The following is a 23,648-nucleotide window of genomic DNA, read 5'->3' as shown; positions in this document are numbered from 1 at the left end:
CTCATCTTCGTAACCTCCAGGTTTGTTCACAAGTTCGTCAATAGATTGATAAATTTAGTACTTACAATACATAGACCAGAGCAGGATTTCTTATTTTCTGGTTGCTAAATAAGACTAAAATATAGAAACAGAGCAGGAATTCTTATTTTCTGGTTACTAAATAAGACCAAATCTAGTGAATATCTTAGTTTACATCTTAACCATTAAATTCGTGGAGAATTCTCTGCATATCCTTTAATATACAGTGAGAATATGGACTAGAAAGAAGTTTAATCAAACTAACTCAGTATCTACTAACAAAAAAGAAACTGTATTATTAAATAAGACCTCTACATAAATATGGCTTCTCACAAGCATAACTCTATCATCAGATTAAAATATAAGTGTGTGGGGAATAAGCCAACTGAGAGTCTGAGATATCAAAATGAGGGATAAAGGGAATAACTGAACATTACATGATGAATATATATGCATAAATGAATAGCGGAAGTCAAACTTCCCAACTTTCTACAAAAGAAAGAATACTTGCTAAGACTTCTTATCCCAAGGCTTTTTAATGCATGGTCATCAACACCCATAAAGCTTTGTGAAGCTATATTTTCTCGAAGTAGTATAGTCCTTACCTGCCAAACTGGGTTGCCTTGAGCACTTGCTATATTCCCTTGGTTCAAACCCACGTCATTTGGGAAATATTCTCCAAGCATCAAAGAGAATTGCTGTGGATTAACCAAATTGGCACTTTCTCCTGAAGCAACTGTTGGATCAAATAGTGCACTCTGAAACTCTGGTGTACAATGTTCTAGGACCTCTTCCCATGAAGTTAACCCTAACTTTGATTTAGAACCAGACCATGTGAGCTCAGGACCAGCTCCATCAAAAACTCTAGTCGCACCCTCTTGAGAAACTGAATACAAATTGGATGCAGGTACTGCAGCTCGTAGGCTTTGATGATCACCTGGGTACAAATAAAGAATCTCAATTCGGATAGCCATTAAATCAAGATAAAATGAACTTTAATAAACAAAAATGTACTCCTCACCTTGGTCATTTAGCAAGGAAACTGGAGCATAAGAGTTCAACACGTGGATATCTTTCATGGGTCCATCTCCATACTGTTGCATCTCAACGAGAGAGTTGTATCTGGAGTTTGCTTGATAATTATCTGCTGCATCGAATTTCGCTTTAGATACACTGGAAGGTTGCATAATTGAAATATGAATCAGTGAAACTATCGCTGTAACATGATTTGTAGCAGATTAGATGAAAGGATAGCAAGTTAGCAACCGCACCAGATTCTGAGTCTTCATATTCCGATGTCTGTGTGCTAATTGGGCTTCCTGCATCTGTAACCTGTGAAGGAAGCTGGCTTTGATTTGTAAAAGAACTCGAACCAGCAGGACTGTCCATTTGTGCAACTTGTGCATTTTCTTCAGCATCTCTTGTTCTAGTATAGCTTGCTTTACTATTCTGAAACAATTTTTTAAATTGTCAAAATGTGTAGAGATTTATACATGATTAAATAGTATATAGCACAGGGTCTTACAACAAAAAGCTGGAATCAAGATAAAAATAGAAGTTCTTAGCTGAAAATTATATTAAATGCATTAGCTGTAGTCAACTAGTGATTTCATGTTTCAACACACGCAACATTAAATTACTACCAAGCTTCCGGGGGAGTGGCTTATTGTCTTGGAAACATTTGCAACATACAATTGGTTAGTCAATGGTTGGTCTCCTTTTTTAGGATATTACAACCATATCACAATAGCTCTTATAATTGAATCAGATAAGCGGCCAAAATAATTGGTAAAAAAGATCTGCAACCACAATTGAAGCCAAATAAAATAACATAATTATTACTTGATGAAAGTAAATAAAGTGCATGTTTGACAAATGGTAAAACTGGCTTATAAGCCACAAAGCCACTTTGAGATGTTTGGCAAGTGGCTTATTTTGACTTATAATCCACCAAAAAATAAACTAGGGTACTCTAGCTTATTTTCTGGTCAATAATAAGCTATAAGGTTTCACCAAGTAAAACATATTTATAACCCTCATGATTTCAAAAAATCCAATGTCTCATTCAATGACTTGCCACCAACACCATGTCTTTTTCGGTGATTTTTACAACAATGATGGATTATTATCCATTCATTTACCTAACACTCTACTATTGAAATAATCCACAATTTACCAAACATTCCAGCTTATAACCCACCTAGATATACGATAGGACTCACTGCTGCAAATCGTACTAATTTGATATTCAAGGTATACAAAAATAAACTGGTAAACAGAAGTATCATCTGCAAGTTATTCCAACTTTTTGAGCAATTAAGGCATATATGGACATCTGTTTCAATCAAAATTACTTTATTTACAAATAAGGCCTCAGGATTCTAGATCTGAATCACTTACATATATTTATTTCATCAACAAATTATGTAAAAAAGCATTAGTACAAAAAAGCATCAGTTTTCCGAACAAATAACAGTTAACTGAATATTGCATCCTTCTACTATGGCAGTGCAAGTGAAGCTGTAATTCACAAGATGTGAATAATGTGTTAACAAGCCAATTCTCCACTGTGCAAATGCACGATATATGAAACCATAGATCCTTAAGGCACACACAAAGGTAGAAGAAAGTGGAGGAAGGAATGAAATCAAGTAAGCCATTATAAATTATGTATGAGTATACACATAGAATGAATGAAGAAAATAGTTAAAATGCCTAGTTTCTACTAATCAGTCTTGCACTCTTATGTAAAATGAAATAGTAGAAGAAGCAATAACGAGTAAAAGAAGAAAAAAATGATAAATCAGTACAAGTAGCTAATAATCTCAAAATTAAAAAAATAAGCAAGTCAAGGTAAGTGAATGGCTACAACCTTAACCTCTCGATAGTGAACAAGAACAATATGCATGAAGTCCCTGCATTAACAGAAGAATCAACACAAAACAATAAAATATCAGAGTCAAATTTTGACCATGCGAAAAAGTTAACTTGTTTCCAATCTTTTTAATTTGCCACCAATATATAATGTCAAAGTCAAAATTGTGGGAATACATCTCCAACTAATACTATGAACTTGTTTCAATCTTTTTAGTTTTCCACCAGAATAAATTGCAAGATCAAAAAGTGAAAAAGTTAACTTCCCTTATTGCTACTTGTGCTACTACTGTCTTCTTCATAGTAACATCATTGTCAACCTGATCGGCAGGAAGGTAAACAATGTTTTCCATGCAAGAGTCGAAGGAGAGCAAGCCATTTACATGGAGAGCTAGCCATTTACATGTTGCAAGAGTTTGACTACACACACACACACACACACACACACGCACACACATACATACATACATACATCTATATACATATACATACATATGTGTATATATACATACACACATACACATATATATACATACGTGCATATGTACATACACAAACATATATACACACGTGTATATATACATATACATACATGTATACATATACATATATATACATACATTATATATAGACATATATATACATACGTATGTATACACAAACATATATACATACATATGGAATAGTCTAATTCATGAAGCAAGAGACGCTTCTTTAGATTGAATCTAAGGTGTCACCTTATGAAAAATTTTCCATATATATATATATATATATATATATATATATAGAGCAAAATGGGTCTATGCTTGGCTACCAAGCACAAAAAATTGCTGCTTGTAGTGATGGCATAATTCCCTCACTCATCAAATGTGCCATATCCCATGTTACTCTTCAATTCATATGAATGCTGGGTGCCCCCATCTTGAATGAGTGGTGGGAATGTGCCACCTCACTTTACCAGCACAAAATTGTGCTTCCGGTACCAAGCATACCATATTTCTTCATATGTGAGAAAAATGGCGCTATGCTTGGTACCAAGCCCACAAAAAAATTGTGCTTGGTAGTGAGCCGTGCCATAATTCCCGCACTCATCAAATGGTTTTCATATCCCCATGTACTCTTCAATTCATAAGAGAATGTGGTCCCCCCACTGACATGCAATGATCGAGGGAGAATGCTCGCCACCTCACTACCCAAGCACAAAAATTTGGTGCCTGGGCTACCAAGCATACCACTATTTCTCTCTCTCTCTCTCTCCTCTCTCTCTCTCTCTCTATATATATATATATATATATATATAGATATATATATATACATATGTATATATATATATATACATATGTATATATATATATATATATATACATATGTATATATACAATCACGAGCAGATCTAAGGGGAGAATCAATCAGCGCATGCACTGTGTGTGTGTTTCACAAGTGGATCTAAGGTGAGAATCAATTAGCGCATGCACTTACACTCTGTGAATCAAGCATAAGATGCTTTCAATCAGCACAAATATAAAAGTTCACTATTTTGAATCACTACATATTAAAGCTCTCCATAAAACAGAAGCCTGCATCACTAAATTCAAATTAAGGATGATCATGAGAAGGGGGTTGAACAATAGAATAAAAAGTAAGTGGTCATCAATGTTAGTTATCAGTATCAAAATTTTGACAAAGATGCAAGATATCATAAACTAACTGATACAGTTAATGCTAAAATATATTTCAACATCTCACTAGTGCTTGCATTTGCACCACAAATAGAATGCAATGGCCATAATAAACGAACTATTATAGTTAAAACAAATTAAATAAATATATGTCAACTTCTGCAGAGCATGTGCACCCACAAACACACATGCACAGTGGCAACAATAAATGACGACACTCAAGAGGGATGTACAATTATAAAGGATATATATCATGCTACCTAACAGCGTAATGAAACATAAGTGTATGTTCATGCAGAAATAGAGACGGTAAGACATTAACCGAAAAATAGATTGCTTTCATACTCTTCCAACATCCAGTAGCTACGCCTCTGGAAGTTTTCGTTCTCTTCTCCATGAGCATAATAACAATGAAGCACGTCGATACTTCCAGACTGAAAGTTTCAAGGAAATTGAGCTTCAGCAATTTAACAGTTCTTAAAATTCATCATCATGATAAGCAAATAAACTCAGAGATGTTAAGCTTCAAGACAGATGCATACAAGGTATAATTTATGCTTGCATTGTTTCATTGTAAAACAAAAAACCAAAAGGAATTACTTGCATAGATTGAAGCACTAGAGCTTCATCAAATTGGAAGCAACTATTTCAATTGTGTTCTAGTGCACTATAGGCTATAGCTAACAAGAAGACAACGATATTTCCTTGTTAGGAGCCTCACTGATTATCCGCTGGAACCTCAACTAGATGCACAGCCTTCCACATGCATCTCTACCAAAATATTAATAAGGATTAAACAAAATCATTTGAACCATATACCTAGAGATCACATTAAGGCATATCCAAAGCTAAGATCCAAAATGTTAAACAAGTAACGGAGTTGTCACGCACAAAAGAAAATGTTATTTATGAACCGAAGGACCAGATAAAGGTAGAAAGAGGCTAATGCACATAACAAAATATGACAATTGGAGAGCTAGAGCAAATTCTGATTGTACACTATGGTACACAGCATGAAGGAGATTAGCTTAAATTATATGTCCTGACCAGAAACAATAATGCATTTAACTCGACTAAGTAAATATGCATAAATTATATCTCATGGCTAGAAACAATAATGCACAAATTTTATATTTGAATTAGTATCTTTTGGTCATCACAACACCAAGTCTTCCTTTAATTTTTAGGTCCATGTTCTTTGGCGATCCAGATTGGCAATGCACAAAGAACCCAATCTGAGCTGACACAAAATTTGAAGGGGGTGGTACAGATCAGGTAGAACGGGTTCCACTCAACTGTGATATATATTCAAGATGGAAGAATTATTATTAAATCTACTTGCAAAAGAATATTAATAGCTAGGCATGACAATCCAAACTACCAACCTGAAGCCTCCTTTGCCCATCTGCACATGCACAAGTGCAAAGAGGAGCTGTAATCTGATTTAAAATTGTAACAGGTCCAATCACAAGGAATATACTAATTGCAGTTGTATTATTGGATGAATCTCAATCACAATGCTTTAAGTACTAGTTGTGTAGGTCTGATCCCCATCAGGCTCAAGCTGGTTAAATGTTTTACACATGTCCCCCACCCCCCCAAAAAAATTTTAAACTTTTTTTCCACATTAGATATTGAACAAAAACCTTGAAGTGCACAACATCTGATATGTGGATCAAAGTTTATGACTATATTGGGTTGAATCCAGACATGTTTTAGGTCAGGAAAATTTCTGGCGAGAATTCAAAGATGTTAAAAATACAATATCGACATCTTAGTGGAGATGATGCAGGAGTACGTGAGGATAGAAACTACCGAAACTTATAGATGTGCGTGTAAAATTAGACAACAGACGCATGTTATCATTTACTTTAAATAGATATGCATATGCAGCCTTCATATTGTTTGTTGTAGCTGCACACAAGCTTACATAACATAAGACCGCTAGGGTCTCATCTCTCCAAGTTTAGATACAAGTTTAAATATAATGTCCACATGAGAATTTGTTATAACCAAGTGAGATTTAAGGCAACAATATAACAACAACAAATTAAAAGGTCCATTAAATAGCAATGCACCAAAATATGCATTAAATGTTCTCCACTTACTTTTAACCTTTCATGAGCTTCTTTTACAGTCTTCCCATCTTTTTTCTTCCTCCAATTATGACCATCCTTCCGGAAGTATCTCAGAACCTTCCGATCAAAGAGAAAAAGTGAACCACCTATGGGGGAAAAGGATGCAAATAAGAACCAGATTGCAACTGGAAATCCAACAGAATTAAGTTACAAAAGATTTTCCATATAAGAAATGACTTTAAAGGATGAAAATAAATCCTGGTGAAGAATAATCACATTTCTCTTGTATTACTGACAATACACTAGCTATACCCTAAAGGAGAACCATTAAGTTCATCAGATATCAATTTATTTAATCTCCTATTGATAGTGAAAAGATTCTTAACAGTTTGTAAAAATTCATGGTCGAAATGAAAAGCTTGTGATTTACTTAATCTCCTATTTCATAGTGAAAATTTTTTGAAGTCTGTAAAAAGCATAGTTAAACTGAGGAGCAATCTACTAAGAATATTTGCATCTTACTATATCATCAGGATATCCTGTTTGCAGTTTGCAAAATCACAAGAGAAATACATACTCGAAAAACATGCACTAATTAATCTAGATGCCATTGACCTGGGGTTTGAATGACTACAAAAAGAAATAGTTGAGCATATTGGAAAAGATGTTCTCAAGCTCATAAATTAAAATGTTAGCACAACAGCACAAGTAATAAAAGAGAGAGGACAGTGAAGTAGAATGACATTTTTTGTCGAACTATGTTTTAAAAAAATGATATATTTGCTAAAAGAAACATCCTAGACGAAAAATAAGGAGGAAAGAAATTGACATATGGGCCCTTCATATGACTGCAGAAACATAGTTGTAACTAGAGCTACGAGGTCCAGTTAATTGCAAATCTCCCTATTTAAAATTATAAAATAAGATGTACAGTTTGTAGCTGATCACTTATAGAGGTCGAAATCTACAAAACAAACTTGCTGTGTGGATACATGGTGGACTCTGTTTTAAGCGTGCATAAAGTACCTTCAGAGATTTTTGTTAGTTTTAAATAAAGCTTAGCAATATTTTTGATAGGACTGGAAGAATCCTAGTTAAGGTAGAATTATTTGGTTTTATTTGGAGACTTATAGATTGGTTTCTATCATATCAGTTTAATTAGGATTACAAATCCCAGTTTTATTTCAATTTGGATTCTTTGCTATATAAATATGCATTGTACCACTTTCTCCTTAGTTGATTAGTGGCAGATCTGATAAGTCTGTGAAGGTTTTACATGCATCGACCTGTATGATCCGCACATAGATTCAAAAACCCTAACTTTCTTCTTCTCAGCAATTGCTACCTCCAATTGCCACTTTTCTATATCCAAAAGCTCTACCCAAATTCCTACTGTCAACCTTCAAGCTTTCATACCAAACCCTAGCCATCTTGTTCAGCCCAAACCCTGACTTTAATAACATCAGAGACCTATGGTTGCCAGTTTCCCAGTAATGAGCTTTCAATAAACAATCAGAATTTAAACTTAAAGCTTATTGTCTGCATTAGTAAAGAACCATATAACCTCGAAAGCCATAGCTGAGCATAATCACAAGAGGTTTGCATCCTTCTTGAAACGTATTTACTGTGGATTCTTGGTTATATCCTGTGAAAGTTGTAACAAATAAAATCATGTGCTAAAACTTCAACACATTTAAGCTTACGTCTTTCCTGGCTTTCACCCTTCCAATAAACAGGCCAATAGAGAAGCTTCTCCATTCTTGTTAGCAGACTCTCTCAGATGATCAAACAGTGCCTCGTAATTAACTGGTGGAACTACTAAAATGCTCATCGCAAAAATACATTTTGATGTTTGATCACAACTTTGATGGCCACCAGCCAAATGAATGAATAGAAACTATAACTCAGCCAAGGCTATTGATAAGGTTGCTTACAATCTCTATTTATTTAATATCCAGTTAGATGTTTCTTCATCAATAGACAAAATAAAATAGGGGCTTTAGGATATAGGTACATCGCAATATTATTTTGAAATTAGTCCCTAATGAGTCCATATTCAAAAATTAGATGCCCATAATGTGGGGTCCACTAGTTAAGAGAGCCTCTGTTATGAAAGCTCTTACAACTCAACCAAAATAAGAATCAACTACAAATCTGAAGTTGCTCTATCACACTGAATTTGTACAACATTTCTCTCTCAGCTTGTCACTTCTCCACTCTCTTTCTCATCCCACAAAAATGAATATAGAAGGGAGAAAGAACAAAACAGACAACGTCATCCATGACTAGCATCAAAGCTTCCACGATTTGCAATCTTTATTTCCTTCTTGGGTTTATTTTTGAGTAAAATTTTGAGAGTAAGAAAGACCAAGAGATGGATGGAGAAAACATCAATGTTGTAGAAAGTGGCCTAGGCGGACGTCGTCCGACGTCCGCCTAGGCATATGCGGAGACAAAAACGCCTAGTTTTGGCACATGCGGCCATGCTAGGCGGCCAGAATGCCTAGGTGGTGGTGGAGGTGGCGGGGCCTAGCTTTTGAAAAAAAATAAAAAAATAAAAAAATAAAAACAGCCCTGCCCATTCAATTCGTTATCTGCATTGTGAAAAAAAATTTAAAAAATCTTATCCACAAACCCAAACCCGACCCACTAACATACTAAAACCCAATCATGCCCTACCTCTCTTCAGCTCTTTCCTAATTTTTGTCCCAAAAACCCAAAATCAAGATAAAGAGCTGCTATTCATGTCATCGCATCTTCTTCATCATCGCGTCTTTTTCGCCACGCCTTCGCCGCCTCAGGCGACGTCGTGCATCCTAGCATCAACCTTGCCATCGCCACCTTATTCTCGAGATCACTTCGCTGTCGCCGCCTCATCCTCGAGATCACTCCGTTGCCGCCACCGCCACCTCAGCCTCGTCACCTCCTCTTCTTTGCCTCCTCCTCAAAACCAATGCGCCTCTTCTAGATCATTGTGCCTCTTCGAAGAACCTCCTCGGCTCCTCTCCACCACCTCATTCCATTCGCTACCAGCCACCTATTCTTAGTCTGCAGGTAAAATATTCATCTTTGAAAACTTGAAATGCTCCTGTATGGCACTTAAATACCTCATAGTTTCACACACTTCGCACTCATATAGCTTACTACTTTTATTTATACCTCATCGTCTCATATCTAAATCGTGGACTAAAGAAAATATGGGGATCATTATAACTTTCATTAAAGTGAGAATAACTTTCATTTATGGGACATGAATCATGATATCATAGCATTCATTAGGATCATGTGCACTGTCCAGATATTTTAATTTTTTATGATGAATGATTTGATCTATGAATGGTTTGTTTGCTTGTGATGTGAAGTAGAATGTCGGATATTCCTCCTCTTAAGGAATCAATGGGCTCCACCACTATCCCCATGAAAGCGTCCATTAAAGATAAATGAAACTTGGGAGACATTGATTGGGAGTTTGGGTTCATTCCCGATCCAAAAGGTTTATGATTTGTGCAATTTAGACTGTGCTCGCACAAGATGAGGGGCAAGGTCTTTAGATTGAAGCAACATCTTGCCAAGAAACAGTTGCATAAAGTGTAAACAGATTACGTCTGATGATAAAAAGAGTAATCAAGAATCCATGGATGCTAATTCCAAGAGGAAGAAATTAAATGAGATGCATATCATGGAGTTGCAAGATGAAGCACAATTCGACAAGCCAGACCTCACGGTGATTGAAGAAGAAATTGTCTCTCCTACCCCAACGATGGGGAGATCTTCAAAGAGGTCCAGAGAAACGATTGTTGGTCTGATGGATGCTTATATCACTAGTGATCCCAAGTTAGCAAAGAGACTAAAAGGAGAAGAGAGATTAGGTCCAAGGCACGTCAATAGATGGGCATATGAGCATGGCATTTCTTTTCATGTCATCTCCACCAACACCTTTACAATGATGTGCAGTGCTATTGGAGATTATAAACGTACCTACTGACCACCTAGCATGGATATACTAAGGGAGCCGTTATTAAGGGGTGCTGTGAATGAGACTATGATAGATGTTTGGTCAAATAGGAAGATGCGTTCGATCATGAACCTATGCATCCACAACATGTTTGGCACGACTTTCTACCAGTCAATTAAGTGCTTCGAGGACTCGTATATAGGGGAGTACATTTCAAGGGGGTAAATGCATACATTGAGACTGGGGCAAAGGTCATTTAGGTTGTCTCGGACAATGCATCTGCGAGTAGGGCGGCGAAGTAGAAATTGAAAGAGTAGAGGCCGAGAATCTTTTGCACCAGTTGTGCAGCTCATACTATTGACCTGATGTGAGGGTATTGGGAAATTTATTGAGAAAGCAAAGGCCCTTAAAGTCTTCATCTACAGCCACCACATATTCTTGAATATAATGTGTCGCATGTGTGAGATAAGGGACATTGTTAGACATGTAGTCACTCCCGTCGCCACTGCGTTCTTGACCTTGTTGAGTGTTTATGAGAAGAAGATGAAGTTAAGGCTCATGTTTGCTAATGAAGAATTGAGGAAAAGCAAATAATCCAAGACCCCTAGGGGTAGAAAAGTGGAGACTACTATGCTTTCTGAGAGTTGATGGCAATCTGTGAACAATTAATTGAAGGTCTATTCTTCAACTTTTTCGCATGTTGAGGGTGGCCGATAGTAACTAATGGGATTTATTGTGGGGATGCTTGAAGACACGAAGGAAATTATCATTGCTTTGAAGAAAAAGGAGACCCAATACAAGCCGGTGATTAAAATTATCCAAACCAAGTCCAAGAATCAATTGTATACACCCTTGTATATGACAGCTAATGTCCTTAGCCCTAACTACTTCTGAGATGATGTGACTAAGAACTCTAGAGAGGGCAATAAGAGGTTTCTAGATGTGGAGTTGTTCTATCCCGACAAGGAACACAAAGCTGAGTCAACTGTAGGGTTCATGCCTTCATGGAGAAGTACAGAGAAGGAATAGGCTCAATTGGTAGAAGTTCAGCGGTGAAAGCTAGGCAGAAAATAGACTCCAACCTAAGTACACTGAATTTAAAAATTGAATCTATCAGTCATCAGTTATTTGTTGCAATATCGAGTTTAACTGAAACTATATATTTTGCAGCTAGTTGATTGTATATGAATGGCGATGATTGTCCTTTTACGCAAAACTTGGCGATGAAGGTTCTTAACCTCATTGGCAGTTCTTCTAGATGGAAAAGGAACTAGAGCACATTTGAGGGGGTAAATTACATGAATATCTAAAATTAATAAGATGAAGTCAATAGTTATTCATGTATGAACTCGACTCACTAATTTGTTCTTTTCTTCTTTGAAGATTCACACGAAGAAGAGAAACTAATTGGAGCTGAAGAGGTTAGAGGATCTTGTTTTTGTGAAGTTCAATGCTAGGCTCAAGCAAAAGAAGAGAAGAGAAGACAAAGATGTGTGAGCAACAAATGACCGTACTACGTGTATGGACCTAGGAGTTCCCTCTGAAACGAGGATGAGACTCATCCAGGTTCGAAAGTTACTTGGACAATAGTAGAGGATGTATCCAGAGCGGCTAAGGTTGCGGCGAACCAGAAGGAATGAGAATAGCAGAAGTTGTAGAATCTTTGATTATTACTGGTAAAGAAGAGCCTCTTGCATCTGACGAAGATGTCACAAACAAGGATGAGGACTATGTGGACATGAACTCGGATGATAAGGATCACGGGGTGGAGGAATTCCATAATGATGATGATTAGATTATATGATTATGCTCCATGTTAGACATTTAGACAATTCGTGGTTTTTTCTTCTTTGGCATTAGACTTTAGAATTTTGTGATATTATTGATCGTTTGCAGTGATGACATGACATATTATGTTGGACATGACGATGTTTCTTAATATTTAGTTACTATTTTTGCTATTTAGTATTTATGCATGGTCGATTGTGGATCTAAGATTGCTATTTATGTGTTTTTTGCAATTTTATATGAACTTAATCCATGTTTTTGTCAATTATCAAAATTAAATAGTTATAATAATTAAATAATTTTTAAAAATAGCCAAGGCGCCTCCTAGGCGTTAGCTCAAACGAATAGTCCGCCTAGCGCCTTCTATAATATTGAAAAACATAAAGAAAACAAATCCAATGTTGGCCTCCCTTCCTAAACAAACACACGGACAGGAAGGGTGTGATATATATACATATGTGTGTGTGTAGAGAGAGAGAGAGAGAGAGGAATATTATGGTTGAGAAAGAGGTGGCTGCAGCGGTTTATAATATTGAAGGGATCACATTAGTGATTGGAAGGGCATAAAGAACGAATTTTAAAAATTATACGATAACATTCGCTATAGAAATCATTAGGCCACATGTGCCACCTTTTAACTATGGGGATTCTGAACTCAGGCAATACACAAATATGGATTGTAAGAATGAATAAGAATGTTTGTTAGGAAATTTATCTCATATATATACATATAATATATATATATATATTAGTACTATAATTATATAATATATACTATTACATACTAATACTATACATACCATACAATACATATACATAGTATATAACTACATACATACATACGATACATACATAGATATATACATACGTACGTACGTACATATATAATATATATATATATATATATATATCATACATATGTCGGCAACATACATATTATGTATATACGATATATATACATATATATATTATATATATAATATATATATATATATACTATATATATATATAATATTTATATATAATATAGTATATATATGTATAAACATGTATATACGTATACAAGTATATATACTACATGTTATACAGTATATATACGCGCTCAGCGCGTGTATATGGGTGTGGAGAGAGGAATACTTTGGTTGAGAAAGATAGTGGCTGCAGCAGTTTATAATATCGAAGGGATCAGATTTAGTGATTGGGAAGGACATAAAGAACAAATTTCAAAAATTATATGATAACATTCGCTCCAGATATCATTAGGCCACATTTTCCACCTTTTAACTATGGGGATTCTTAACTGTCAGGCCAATAAACAAATATGGATTTGTAAGAATAATATAGAAATAAGATGTTTGTTTGGAAACATTCATCTAAAAAACCAACAATATAACTCCCAAGGATACCATACATTTTGCACAGTTCATCTCCAGATTCTCCATCAAATCAGGTAGCCTCTCAGCCTCAGGACCTTTATGCATGTGTTTTCTTTAAGTTCTTAAATACCAACAGGTTGCAGAACTTGAATAGAAATTTTCAACTGTCACTAGGTCTTTTTTCAAGAAAATAAAGAAAAAGAGAAGGAAACCTTGCAGTCATACGCATTCCAAACATTGCAGGCATGGACAGGTGCCTGGAGTTTTAGTATTCACCCCTATACCTATAGGCTCTCAATCAGCATCTATACTCATCATCTAGACCAGATATAATCCTCAAAAAATCTTTAATTGCATGCCATTCAAATTGTCATGACGCATAACATGTCACAAATCTGTAATAAAACTTTGTATGCATCACTAGTAAAAGTAATCTAGTGTATGTAATAAGTTCCACCAAGATGCTGTCAGACACAACCTTTGCTGATCCCATCTACTACATATAAACACAATGGAGATATGATGGCAAGTCTCAGGTGCTAATTTTTTGCAACTAAAGGTAGTTCAAAACATAATCAATATCAAATAAGCATGTAAATCATTCAAGTAATATACGTAAACTGTTCAATAAGTATGCAAACATGCAATCTAAAGATGTATGTGAATCATTCAGATAATATTATGAACCATAACTAACCTGTATAGACTACTTTAGTGGATCCATTATGTAATTTGCAGAATGTAAAGCAGTAAAGTAACACAGAATGAGAATAGTTCATAGCCTATACTGCAAACAAAGGTTAAAACTTTACAAAATTACAAAATGAAAACCACTACATAATCAGGAGAATAGATCATTGCTTGTACAATGTTCATGTCAAATTACCGCCAAGAACTCATAGGTTCTCCCGTAAGGTTAAGGCTGCAAACATATACTATATAAGAAATTCAAATTGGAATCCATCACGTACCTTTAGTAGACTACTATCTCACTATCGCTTAAAGCTATAGAACAATAAGAAAGAAGAGTAACTATGTAGTGTGAAGCTAATAGGAAACAGGAACAAACTTAAGGGTGTAGCATGGGCATCTACAGAGCATAAACAAACATCGACATGACCTACAATCCTCTGAATAATAAATGTAACATAAACATCAGTAAAGAAACACTGAGACTGAGAAAAACCAGAGTCGTACTACAAGGCCTGTTTGGTGGTTCTGGAGCAATACGAAACTTCCGGTAGTTTCGAAGAATTTCACAAATTTCTGCAGGACGTAACCATCGATGTTGTGCTTCGTGAAGTATCTGCTGAATATCTATGCATATGTGAAATGACTTAGTTAGATAACTTGACTAAAAAACACAAGTAACACACGCAAAAATTAAAATGAAAACTAAATACAAAGATAAATATTGACAACCTTCTTAGATGCATATTTATCCACTGATATCAGATAAAAAGTAAAAGCATAAAAACAAAAACAAAAGGCAAGCTAAATCCCTAATAACCAACAATCTTAATGTGCACGCATGTGAGCAAAAAAATTTCAGCAAGACACATTTGTCAAGAGTAAATTTTACTATCCATAAAAGTTATTCGAAGTTCCACTGTAGATATCCACTGTTTCTATCTACAGAACTGACAACCTTCTTAGGTGCGTACTTTATCCACTCATATACAAATAAAAAGTATCCATGATAACCAACAATCTTAATGTGCACGCATGTGAGCAAAAACTATACCACAAAGACATATTTGTCAACAGTAAATTTTACTATCCATTAAAGTTATTCGGAGTTCCACTGTAGATATCCACTGTTTCTATCCACAGCGCAATTCCCAATAATTAAATTTTCTCTCCCATTCTCAACCTCGCATTCCTCTCACTGACAGTAACCTCACCCTGCTCAAACCCCAGGCATCCTCATCTTTAGTTTCAATTATAAAACAAATTCAAGATGATAATCAATCCCCAACACTCCAAAATACAATCGCGGAGAGCATCAGCATGCAAGTTCGAAATATTGACTCCCTGGTGAGGCTGGTGTTGATATTCTTCTCGAAGCAAACATGCTTCAGTCATATCTGCAACACAGGGCAAGTAAAGCTGGACCATGAGGAGGCGGGTGGAGCAATTGAAGGGGAGGCCAGGCAGGCTGTGGTTGTAGAGGAGGTAGTGGGCAGAGTCCTTGGTGGCGAGAGATGGAGATAGAAATTAGAGAGGCAGGAGGTGGAAAGTGGGTTTTAGCTGACCATAGGAGTGGGCAGAGAGGTTAGGAGAAATGGAGACGGAATTAAAATTTGAAATGGAGGGACCAGAGAATGTAAAGGGGGAGGGGTCTATTTCTATGTTAAAGAGAGGAGGAAGGGGACCCTGTTTCTCTCTTTCTTTTCTATTTTTGGATTTTGTTTTTGGTCAATGAGCTTCTGAGTTTGAGTGGGAAATGTGAGATTATTGAGTTATGAATATGCTCTCACCACCACCACCTGCAACACAGGGCAAGTAAAGCTGGACCATGAGGAGGCGGGTGGAGCAATTGAAAGGGAGGCCAGGCAGGCTGTGGTTGTAGAGGAGGTAGTGGGCAGAGTCCTTGGTGGCGAGAGATGGAGATAGAAATTAGAGAGGCAGGAGGTGGAAAGTGGGTTTTAGCTGACCATAGGAGTGGGCAGAGAGGTTAGGAGAAATGGAGACGGAATTAAAATTTGAAATGGAGGGACCAGAGAATGTAAAGGGGGAGGGGTCTATTTCTATGTTAAAGAGAGGAGGAAGGGGACCCTGTTTCTCTCTTTCTTTTCTATTTTTGGATTTTGTTTTTGGTCAATGAGCTTCTGAGTTTGAGTGGGAAATGTGAGATTATTGAGTTATGAATATGCTCTCACCACCACCACCACTTTGAAGTTTGAACGATTATCAAATTAACCCCCGTATCCCTCAATACATGAGAAACCCCCCACCCCACCCCCACCCCCCAAAAAAGTTTTGGGGTTATCAGGGAAGGGGAAACGCCCTTCAACTTCAAGATTTTTTTTCATAAAACCCCATGTCGGCATTATCCAAAATTATTCTACATCTTTGTGGACAAAAAAGCCCCAGCATAAATTGTACCCCTCCACATGATAAATATTTTTAAAAAGGTTAGTTAAATGTAAAACCTGAATAATTATCTGTAAACTTTTCAAAACAGCCCAAATCCAACCCTTTCCCTTTTTATGTGAGACACGATAAGCCCTAGAATTTGATTCTGTTGAAATCCGAAGTCGACATTGGTTGTGGGTGGTCACCGGAGCCTCACCGACGTAGAGGGCCTTGACCAAGGCTGTTTCAGGTGGATAATTTGTTTGGGAGATCCTACCCGAGTGCTAATGAGAAAAAATAAGAGAAAAATATGGTTATTGGGGTTTAATTTAGGAAAATGATATCATTATGGTTCCTTTTTTTTGGAGAGGGGCGGGTTTCTGATATTTTGGAAGGTATGGGGGTTATCTGATAATCACCCCAAATTGAGGGAGGTTTTCTGATACTCTGAAAGTTATGGAGGGTTATAATCGCCCAAAGTTGAGGAGGTTTTCTAAAATTAACCATAAAGCTGAGGGTTAATTGCACATTGATCTCCTCTGAAGTAGCACCAAATTAATTATTAGTCGTCGTGCACCCTTCTTTTTTCTTTAAATTTCTAAATCAAATATTTAAATTATAATTGTTTTTGACTCCTTTCACAGTAATGTTGCGGCATCGTCCAAGTCAATTTTACTTAATGGATCTAAACAAATATAATTCTCACCCAGATATTGTTGGAAGAGTATCCATACTTCCTAATTAACGTGAATTGTTCCAGATGAGGACACATGCAGAAATAAATCAGGTATTATTCAATTGGATTCCCGCATTGGAGTGCAACATGATTCCGACACTTAGTTTTCTGCATTTAATAGTTTTCTTAGAAGATAATATGTGCATTAACTCAAATGTTTAATGATATCTAACATGTTATTATGCTGAATTCTCCCAAATAATTAATTTTGTAAAAATATGAGTATATAATCAAATTCGACCAACTTCACATTCCCAGCGAGCACAGTACTATGTGAGAGTGGGTCGCAATAAAATCCAGGTTCACTCGAATTTTACTTATGTGCACTTCTTCCATTTCCTTTTCCTAGCAACAAAATTTACTTAAATGATTGTTCCCTTTCATTTTCTTTAAATCATGCAAGAGTATACTTTTTATTAGAGATAATGGAGGTACATTTAGCTTCAACTTGTCCTGGGAAGATTCTTAAAAGGAACATAGAGTTTACTCATGAAATGGAACTTACCATATGATGATGCATTACGGAGAAACCCCACAGTAGGAAGAGGATAACCAATTCTTGGTGGAATATGTCAGAGCTTATTATGGCCTATATAACTCCCTTTCATCCCCCCATCCCTCTAGTTACATTATATTTTAGATTTATAATAAATTAAGGGGTTTTGTTCATTATGGCCTGTAATAGTTTCTTCTGGTTTTTCTTTTCATGGGTATGTGCATCCCTCCCTCCCTCACACTTCCAGCCAATTTTTGATAGATTTATTACTGACAATGACTAAATTGTTCATTACACCCTCCAGATAGTTTTCGTTTGCCCTTCTTCTACATGGGTTGCATCCATCTCTCCCTCAGCCAATTGTAGGCCCTACATCAAAATTTGAACCTTCTTATTGGGAACAATAGCTAAATATGGGCAACACGAAAGCAAAGAGGTTCTAAGTCGATACATTGTCAGTAAATTTCAACATGTGATATGATTGTTGAGGCCGGTAAGGAGGAGTCCCTCTGGTTGCCTTTGGTTCTAGCATACTTGAGGCCATTAGGATTAAGGTTCGGATTAGGGATGAAAGAGAAGGTTAAAAAAGAGAATGGGATTAAGGCTCCGGTAGTGGTCAGGTAGGCCAAAAAATTGAGGATGGGGAAGCATTCAAGGAAAGATGGGTTGTACAAGGACTAGTGGTGCGGCCAACCCTTCTTGAGCGTGTGTACTCAATACGACTCTACAAGCACTGGACTCGCGTGAACGTGAAGCGGGTCTGAGCATTGGACCTAGGCTCCTAGCCCAGCTAAGAGTCTTAGATGGGTACATATTAAGTGCAGTCCTTCATGTCCAAGCTATCTTTGATTGTGTGCATTACTCAAAACACCGATAGACACGAGTCCAGGCACAGGTCAATCTAAATATTATTGGGATTGGGAGTTAAAGAATCCTAGTCCTCTAAGAACATGGTAAGGGTCCAATTAATAAATCTCTTGGGCTTGTTAAATTTCATCCAAATGATAAAATAGCTTCTCTACTGCAATATAGAAAAGTGTATTCAAGACGCAACAAATAAGTCCATTTTTGAAGCAATTGCACAACGATCCAAAGGGATCAATCGAAGAAAATCAGTTCGTCAACAACTGTGTTGAGGTTATTAATATGTTAGTATAATCCCACATAGGATAGGATAAGAAAGGCTGAAAGAGTGATGGTTTTAAAATAGAAGTTAGGGCCAATGCCTAGTACCTAAAGCTTTTTGATTAAAACTGGTTCCTAGCCTCTATTTAAAGCTTTTTAAATCCTAGATAGAGCCTGATTACTCTCCAACAAATGGTATCAAAGGTAAGGTCATAGCCCAAATAAAAGTGAAGTCCAATGTGAAGCCTAAAGGCCACAAATGAAGTGGCAAAATGTGAAGCTCAAAGTCCACGAGTGAAGCAGCCAAGTCAAGTAGGTTTAACCCATGGATGCTCGTAGGAGAAATATGGTTTGGTTAGCCCACAAGTGAAGTGGTGGTTACGAACGAAGTGGCGGAAGATACTACAGGATGTTTGATAGGCATGTGCGAATGCGTGATTGATAGTTCAAACCAAGTTTGTGAATCCCATGGAAGATTGAAGTATAGTAAAACACTAAACTTTACTCACAAATTAAGGGAGAGATGTTGAGGTTATTAATGTGTAGTCCCACATCGGATAGGATAAGAAAGAGTGATAGGTTTAAAATAGGAGTTGCAGCCAATACCTAGTAGCTATAATTTTTGGATTAAAATTGGCTCTTAGCCTCTATTTAAAGACCATTAACTCCTAGATTGGGCCTGATTACTGCCAACAAACTGCTCTTCTTCATCAATTGATCTTGTGGTGACAAAGTTCTATAAGCATTATGATTAGCAAGGAGATCATCCTTGACGCATCTCCCATCGTCAATATGTTGAAGACATTGATCAACAAGATTCATCTAGTACTAACAAATGGTCAAACATCAATCACTACATCAACATGTCAGACATGGGTGGTTGATAGCTTCCACATATCCTATAGATATTGCACAATCCTTATGGCCTTATCTGATGGGGAGTACAACAGTATCAACATGCTTACAAAACCTCAAATAAAAAGCTCAACTTATTCATGTTACTGACTCAAACTCTGGCCGATAATCAGACGGCCTTGAGATTAACGATTGGTACATTTACAGAAAATTTTCGGCCTCCTCGCACTCAAAAAAACATGAATATTGAAACTATCGCCTAATCCAACTAATAAAACTTCCATTTTCTCTTCGAAATTAATCTGATTGGTCGAAGCTAACTCACACGCCATCTGAAGTAGCGTAATAACAATAATAAAAGCTTCCTTTTATCTAACTAGTCCTAAAGTAATTACTCATGAGTAAAAAAAACATAGAATAAAAACCACCGATAAAATCAAAAATGAAGATGAACTCGGTAAGGTTATCACCTAACTGAGGCGTTAAAGCATAGCGCCGAGACTCCGCCATCGCCTGAGATTCAACGAAACAGCGTAATTTCGTCGGTCGATTTCAGAGCTCCAGCGGATCTATCACCCAAATCAAGACTTCAAAGCTTAAGGGACAGAAAGGATCCTCGATCGAGCAGCCGATCGCTAGGGTTTTGAAAGGGGATTGAGTTTCGATTTTGAGGAAGATGGGAGGAAACAGCGGTCGATTTGGGGGAGAAAAAAAAATTGGGACTAAAAAGCGGAAGCGTTCACACGACGAAGTGACCTTTATGGCGGCCTTGAATGACGAAAACGCCCCTGGATTGTCGGAGGAATTACCGGGAATTTGGATCGGTGAAGCCTTTGACTGCTCGCTGCTTCTGGTCGCTTTCCGGCCGTTGACTGGTTGACTTTTGTCACGTGCGGGAAAACGTGAGCTGTGGATGTACTGTAGGATGCTTTGTCACTGGAAAGAATAAACGAGGCGGACGAGAATAATTGGTTCTTGGTTAGTTCGTTTTTATTAATGGCGATGAGAAGACTGATTTGGCTTTTTTCACGTGAATTATTTATGGTAATGAAGTAGCCAAGTAGGTGACATTTTTTAACCGTGTGCAGCGTTTGCTTGTTGTTTACGCATCTGACAGATCAAATTGGTGAAAAAATAACACTACACGCACACCCTTCCACCACACCTTGGGGCATACCCCGCTCACAGCTACAGTGCACGGGGCCCACTTTAGATTTTTTTTTAAATCTAAAGTGGGCCCCGTGTACTGTAGCTGTGAGAGGGGTGTGCCCATTTGAACAACCGAACCGAACCACTTATAATTCAAAACCGAACCGAACTGTTGCAAGTCGGTTCGGTGCGGTTTGGTTCGGTTTGTTCGGTTTGTTCGGTTCTAACTTCATCAAACTTCTTATCAAACAACAAATTGTGTTAAAGAAAAAAAATATCAACAAAGTAGGAGATTATGAAGCATTAAACACTAATATAATGATATTGTTTTTAACCCATAATGATCCAGAAAATAAGTTTAGAGTTTGAGTCTTTGACTCTTTGAGGACGGGTCGGGTAGGGTTTGAAATCAGAATGGGTAGTATTGCACTATATTCAGTCGGTTCGGGTCGGTTCGAGTTAAAAATATTTCAAACCGACCCGAACCGCCCTACTCATAAAACCGATTTTTTCGGGTCGGTTTTTTCGGTTTGGACCGAACCATGCTCAGCCCTAGCCCCAAGGTGTGGTGGAAGGGTTTACCTGTAGTACCACTCTTGTTGAAATTGTACTTTTACTTCTAAAAAGTATGGTACGACTTTAGTGACCGTTTGTTTGCCTAAAAAAAGAAATCAAAGAATAGTAAACTTTTTTTTAAAAAAAATTATTTTGGGATTGTTTGGTTGGCTAATAAAAGAATGGAAGATGAGTTGTTACATTATTATTAGATGATGTGGGTGATTTTTTTAAGAAAATTTGTTTAGAGGTTATTTGATTGGCTAAAAAAATAAGGAAATAAATTATAAGATATTTATTTCATGTAATAGGTTCTTTTCTTGTGTTTCGTTCATTCATAAAAATAAGAAAACAGATGAAATGAGATGAGTTATCATTATATTATTGGATGATGTGACCCACACTTGAGGAAATCGATTTCCTAGCTTTTTTGAAGGAAATTGGTGGAAATAAAATGTTAATGAGATGAGATGAGTTGTCACCATATTATTAGATGATGTGAGTGATTTTTAAAGATGTGATGTGATGGAGATGAGATAAGTTGGATGATGTGACCTATTTTTTGTGTTTGGTTTATTTTTAGGATATGATATGAGATGAGTTGTGGGATGAAAATAATATTTTATTTGATGTTGTTATGAGTTTTAGGGATAGAAATGGACGAAAATAATATTTTATTTATTTTCATGTACCATTTTCCTTTTCTTGATTTTTAGGAAACCAACCAAACAGCCCCTTAATGAATAACTTATACGTTTTAAATTTTCTAAGGGGGTTATTCAATGGGACATCTAGGAGGATAATGGGATATTTTTGGGGAGTTTATTTCATTGTGTTATTCATTAAGACAATGGAACAAGAATACTATCTTTTAGTGTTATTGGTTTATTAAAACACTAGTGAGATAACTTCACCATTTGGGATAAAATTATCTCACTCATATACAAATATTTCGTCTCAATAGTAAAAATTTGCCTCAACCTCTACATTGAAACAATTATGTTACACTTTGAAGGCAATTGGGGTAATTTTGAAACTTTTTCATATTACCTAACTAATACGTGTTAATTATATTCTAAATATATAACATGATATATAAAATATATAGTAATAATATATTCAATATACTATATTATATTGTCATGTAATAAAATAAAATATTATTATAGTTTAACTTATATGTATAATTTATTTTATTATATTTATTATATATTATTAAGCAATATCACATACTATATTATATTATACAATAGTACAACATATTTATTATAATATTATATAATACTTCAATAATATATATTATTATATAATATATTATATTAATTGTAATAAATATTTTAGTGTAGCAATTATATAACAGTGTATTATATCTGTTATGGTGTTTTTAGTCGTCAAAATATGACTCTTTGCCAGCAACGGACAGGTGTCCCCCTACATGCACCGCTCAAATCGAATTGACGGTCAGGACCACAAAAAATCCCGACTTAACTGACTTGTTGAGTCGACATCTCCTTAGATCGACTCAAATAGCGGTACTTGTCGGTCCTCTTATCGAAGACGACTCACTACGAGCTCACTCGACCAATTATTCGACACATTGCAAGGTCGACTCGAAAATACGTTACTTCTCGACACCCCTCGCTACAAGCCAAAGGATGACTTCAACCTTGAACCTCCCCTGCTGACAGCGCGTCCGACATCTCCTTAGATCGACTCAAATAGCGGTACTTGTCGGTCCTCTTATCGAAGACGACTCACTACGAGCTCACTCGACCAATTATTCGACACATTGCAAGGTCGACTCGAAAATACGTTACTTCTCGACACCCCTCGCTACAAGCCAAAGGATGACTTCAACCTTGAACCTCCCCTGCTGACAGCGCGTC

The 23,648-nt window shown here is 36.4% G+C and overlaps 1 protein-coding gene across 1 annotated transcript in view; it reads right to left on the bottom strand.

Moving 5' to 3' along the window:
• The window catches only part of LOC109833954 (calmodulin-binding transcription activator 3-like), a 29,461-nt gene extending 8,648 nt beyond the window's left edge, over positions 1-20,813 (bottom strand). Inside the window, 8 exon segments of the mRNA XM_020401836.1 lie at positions 624-955; positions 1,040-1,162; positions 1,290-1,467; positions 2,891-2,933; positions 4,917-5,005; positions 6,680-6,795; positions 14,966-15,085; positions 20,529-20,813. Of these exon segments, the coding sequence (XP_020257425.1) occupies positions 624-955; positions 1,040-1,162; positions 1,290-1,467; positions 2,891-2,933; positions 4,917-5,005; positions 6,680-6,795; positions 14,966-15,085; positions 20,529-20,568 (1,041 nt within the window). The 5' untranslated portion in view covers positions 20,569-20,813.

Source organism: Asparagus officinalis, chromosome 3, assembly GCF_001876935.1.
Source record: "Asparagus officinalis chromosome 3, Aspof.V1, whole genome shotgun sequence".
Lineage (NCBI taxonomy): Eukaryota > Viridiplantae > Streptophyta > Magnoliopsida > Asparagales > Asparagaceae > Asparagus > Asparagus officinalis.
The sequence above is the reverse complement of the archived record's forward strand: the minus strand, read 5'-3'. Positions and strand labels throughout refer to the sequence as shown.